This window comes from Labrus mixtus, chromosome 12 (assembly GCF_963584025.1).
Source record: "Labrus mixtus chromosome 12, fLabMix1.1, whole genome shotgun sequence".
NCBI lineage: Eukaryota > Metazoa > Chordata > Actinopteri > Labriformes > Labridae > Labrus > Labrus mixtus.
In genome coordinates this window covers 787,116-792,115 of record NC_083623.1, presented here as the reverse complement: position 1 = coordinate 792,115, position 5,000 = coordinate 787,116, and the positions used below count along the sequence as shown (strand labels likewise).

Genomic DNA, 5,000 nt, shown 5'->3' with positions numbered 1-5,000 from the left:
CCGTCTTTCCGTTGTCTTCTTTCTGAAGAGGAGCGATCACTTTCTTGCTACGGCTGGATGGGCGAGAAACTTCATGGTCCGAGGATGTTGTTTCTGTCCACTTTTGACCAGAACCCTGCTGGCCCTCTGACAGATCCAGAGATCCCCGGTTGCCGGCACTGCGGCGCATTTGAAAGCGTTTTGCTGCTTCTGCCTTGTTTGATGCATCTGATGTCACCTGGCTTCTGCGTTTCTCTGAAAGTCGTTCCCGTGCCGTGAGTTGCCGTCCCTTCTCTTGGATGGATGGGCTGGAAGAGGACTTCTCCTTTTGGAGGCTGCTAATGGCAGGACGCTTTTTAGAAGCAGAACTAACTGGAACATTTTTGCTGCTCACCTGGCTCACAGTGCTGGCAGTGTCCACATCTGACTCACCAGACAGGGAGTCTTCCATGTGGGTGGAGGAGCCTCCTTTCTTTGAGCTCCGACCGGATCCAGATGAGGGGAACTTTGCGTCCAGGGAGGACAGAGTTCCTTCTGCTTCCTGATAGAAGGACTCTGAATCCTGGAGGTTCTCCCTCCTCTGCTCCAGGTCTCTGATGGACGGATGGCTGGAGATGTGAGGGAGTTTCTTCATCTGGGTGGTGTCACATGGCTGCTCTTTGGTGAAGCTCTCCTGGCGGACGATAGATGACACACAGCTGTCTTTGGTGGGAGCATAATCCTTGTCTTGTATTTGGAGGTTGGGAGCTGAGCTGTTAGGTTTGACTCCTGTCCTCTTTGGTTCGTGCCCACTAAGGTGTCGAATCAGGACAGTAGTTGGGGGAGTTTTTGCCGGGGGTTCTCGTATCCTATCAGACTGTACTGGACTTCGAGCTTGGTCAGGTTTGCTTGGACGGTCTTCAGAACCGATGTAGAAGGAGGTGGATTTGGTGGAGGGAGACACTTTATCTGCACCCCTAACCTGATTACCGGTGCCCCCTGGAGAAACAGATCCAGTTCTGACCTGGTTTTTCTTTGTTTTGTCCAGAACAGGTCCGTCATCTGACCGGCTAGCATCACTCAGGCTGTCTGGGTCCACATCATCCTGGACAGACAAGCACTGGTGGGAGTTCTGGTGGTGAGGAGCACCGGAGGGTTGGTCCAGAGCTTCCTGTCCGTGGTAAGGTTCATGACGAATCAGGATACTCGGAGGAACACTGTCCAGCTTCTCCGGAGGCACCTGGGGCAGCAGCCTTCTGGTCCTCGAGCTGTGGCTGGACTCGGACTCTGAGTTATCGTAGCTGAAATTTCCCATCGACCGGCTCATCAGGCGCAAATCTATTAAAATAAAGTCATGGTTAATCAGTAAAAGTGTTATAGTTCATTGGTAATATTTTTCAGGTAAAGGTGAAGATAAAGGTGTGAAGGGCAAATGGGCTCTGAGCTTGACACGCTTCCTACACCAATTATAAAGGACGTCTTAAAGTGTTGGGGTATTTTCTCTTTCAAACCACTTCAGACCAAAGATTTGCAACAGGAGGAAACCTTTTAAAGTTTTATTTAGGGGATTTTTTTATTCCTTTATTTCTACACGACAAAGTCAGAACCCTGGCCGCCCACATTGAGGACTACAGCCTCTGTAATTCGGGCGCACAATCTAACTGCCATGAAACCATTTCAGAACATTTAGAAAAGAAAATCTATGGGAAGTTGTCCTTCTGTGATTGATCAGGTCAGCTTATGGCATCATCTTAGTGGCTGCCCTGACACCAGGCCATTTAGCACTATTAAATCATTTATTCACAGACAGACTTTGAAGAGCACCTTCCAGACTTTCCCCTTGAGGTGGAGTGGAACCAGGTTCAGCATAGCTGTCTGCTAGGCTGGCCCAGCGGGAAACCCATTTGGGTCCTTCCAGACCTGCTGCATTGGAAGGTGGAACCTAGACAACACAGAGAATATTATTGGATTGATAGAAGTGCGAGACAAAAGAGAACAACGAGACTTGACAGAAAAAGTGAGGTAAACTGAGGGAACAACACAAATCTGCATGCACTGGGATCAGATCATGCTACACAGGTCCAGTTTTTCAGTGGATTTACCTGCATGGGGCCTGATGGGGGGCTGCTGATAGCAGCTGGGTTAAAGCCATGCAACAGGTCCACAGTGCTACCACTGCTAGGCAGGTTAGCTTGCTCATCCTTTGCTTCGTTTATTACAGGTCTATACACTCCTGTGCTCACACCACTGTACTCTGGAGAGTCGAGGACACCAAACACCTGTCAGAGCACAGAGCATGCATGAGGAGGGGAGCCGGACCACAGCAAGAGGAAGGAGCAACAAGGACAAGAGGTCACATGCATGCCTGGAGAGATTTATAAAGAGACTCTTTATTTTAAGACGTCTCATCTGAAGAAAGTTCCAGTTCTCTTGGAGGTTCTGGACTGATCAGGAACAGACAAAGATTGGCCAACCCTTTAAAATACAATGACTCAAACCTTTTTCTCCACAACAGCAGCTTGGTCTGTAGGACCATCATATGAGGAATACTGCATTTCTGCATCTGTAGCCTCTCTCAATGCACAGTTACTTATGTGATTGTTTTAGCAGGGGGGCTGTTTAACTAGATTAGTTTGCTACTTTGGTTATGTAACAATGACTCCAGTAGTTCTTTCTAAGGTAAAGAATCTTTCTACACACTACTGTGGTCGTTTAGAATCAGTCTAAGCTATGACTCCTCCTCTCTCAAACATGAGTCTTTGTGTGGTCGTTGGCTGAAAACTCTGGCGGTCTAACTTTGAGTTCACCTGATCGATCATGTTACGAGCCTCCTCCACCTCTTGGTCCTGGGACTCGGTCTCGATGGTGTAGGTCCCGGCGTCGCTCAGGCTGTCGTCCTCCTCATTTCTCATCATCCTTGGGGAACCTCTGAGGTCTCCTGCACGGACGCCCAGAGGCACCATGGGGGACATTGGGGGTCCAGATGAGTGGACTGGAGAGGCGGTCTGGCCGGCAGCACTGCAGGGGACTGAGGACTTTGAGGTTGCCGGAGGAGGCAGTAAAGGGGAGGTCGGGTAGGACACTGAGGACGCTACAGGAGGTTCCTGCGGGGAGGGAATTCTTGCATGAGCAGGTGACACCATCACTGGGGGGGCAGACATCGGGGGTGGGGACATCTTGTCCCTCGTTAAGGAGGAGTCTTGCTGACCAGAATCCTTCAGAAATTCAGCAGCGAACTCCTGAGCCAGCTTGGACTTCTTGCCGACGCTACCGAAGGGTCTGATGGTGATCCCAGAGGATGAGCGAGAGGAGGAGCCAGAGGAGGCCGCCTCCCCTTCCGTCTTCTCCCTCTTAAGAGAACTTGACCTCTGTGGGCCGCCGTGGCCCTGGCCTTTCAGAGGAACTGTCACCTGCTGGGTGGGGGGGATGTGGCCGTGCACAGACGCCGGCCTCTCGCCACCTTTCCGCCGCTCCAGCTTGGCCTTGAGGGCGGAGTAGGAGTCGGCGTGGGCGGGGTTGTGCGTGAAGGACTGCGAGCGCTTTTTGCGCGGGTTGTCGTCAAAGAACTCGATGATGAAGGCCTGCTGGGGGAGGTGCTCCGGGGGGCCCTGCATTGGGGTTTCTGTGGTGGGAGACTGAGCCTGTGGAGGACTCTGGGACAGGGGCCGCTCAGGGGCCACAGGAGAGGCTGGGGCCGGTCCAGGTGGAGAGTACTGCAGGTGGACAGTCTGTGCTGGAGGAGGGGGGTGGGGGACGGGCTGAGGTGTGTGGGGGGTCTGCAGGGACGCCTCAGACTGCTCTGATTGCACCGAGTGGTGGGATTTACTCCGACTGCCTTTGAGTTCCGGTTCCTCGGAGTCACTCTGGGTTCCATCGTCATGATGGTGACCTGACAACAAAAAACACCACCCAGCCGTTCAGCAGCAATTTTATTTATTTGGCAATCATCATGTTGGCACCCATACAAAGTGAAAAACTAAAACAAACAAATAAATCGCCACCATGTGTGCAACCTCTCCCACCAGTTTTATTTGACATCATGTTGTTACTGTCTCCATGTTTTTCTTTGTCCTGTTTGCTCATTCACTTATTTTGTCCCTCTTTCTAATTCATTCATTTTATTTACTGACCCTTTTCCTTTTGTTTGTTTGTTTGTTTGTTTGTTTTTGTCTAAATCTGCTTGCAGAACTGTATCGTACCACAGTTCCCCTCTTGTTTGTATCTCTTTTTTTTATTGTGTGAGTGTGTGTGTGCACGTTTTGGTGAATAAAAGAAAAAAAAACCTTTATATACACGTCCCACAGAAGGGAATCAGTCAAAATCAAAACGTGCAACATGGATGGAGTTAAACAGAATAAACATGAAACAGACGGATTTCTTTAAAGAAGTCCGACTGACCCACACTTCCAGCCTGAACAGTGTGTATGTTGACACACCGCCCACGTGAAGTCTGACAGATATTAGACCTAATACAGCAGTAAAACACATTTCACCAGCCATTAATAAAGACACACTCGATGTGCAGAGACAGGACTGACAGCAGCTCTGCAGTCGACATGCAGCCGGTGTCATCACATCAAAGAGGTCAGCAAGGCAGCCGGAGATATTTAATCCCCCGAGAGAAGAACATGGGCTGGAAACAGACTATCAGGAACTGTTTACTACAGGTTCTGCTTTTTTTTTTTTTTTTTTTGCTGTATGTGAATGTTTTTATGCTGAAATGATTAAAAGTGACATCGACTGAAACTCCAGCGCTGCAGTGACCTTAAAATCTGACCAGGCAACCAAAGGTGATGCTGACATAAGAAGACAGCCCAGTCACAATAAGAACTGATGATTCTCTCACTGAGAGTGGAGCTAAACATGTTTCTGCTGATGGAAACATCACACAGTGTTTAGAGTCTGAAGGTTGAGATCAGATTGTTAGAAGCTTGTTGGTGCATGAGGACACGTTTAGGCTGGTGTAGTATTATCGGAGGATCTTGATTTCATGCAGCTATTTAAACAGACATGAGAGGAGCATGTCATTGATGTGTGTTCAC

At 49.5% G+C, this 5,000-nt stretch overlaps 1 protein-coding gene across 2 annotated transcripts in view; it reads right to left on the bottom strand.

The window, feature by feature from the left end:
- Window positions 1-5,000, bottom strand: part of cep170bb (centrosomal protein 170Bb) — a 26,411-nt gene that overhangs the window by 13,053 nt on the left and 8,358 nt on the right. For both annotated transcript variants that reach the window (XM_061052775.1, XM_061052774.1), the window contains 4 exons: window positions 2,766-3,847; window positions 2,061-2,237; window positions 1,783-1,900; window positions 1-1,296 (listed from right to left, as the gene is read on the bottom strand). The exon at window positions 1-1,296 is cut by the window's left edge and continues 432 nt beyond it. In XM_061052775.1, coding sequence (XP_060908758.1) covers window positions 1-1,296; window positions 1,783-1,900; window positions 2,061-2,237; window positions 2,766-3,847 — 2,673 coding nt within the window. The remainder of the gene's footprint in view (window positions 1,297-1,782; window positions 1,901-2,060; window positions 2,238-2,765; window positions 3,848-5,000) is intronic.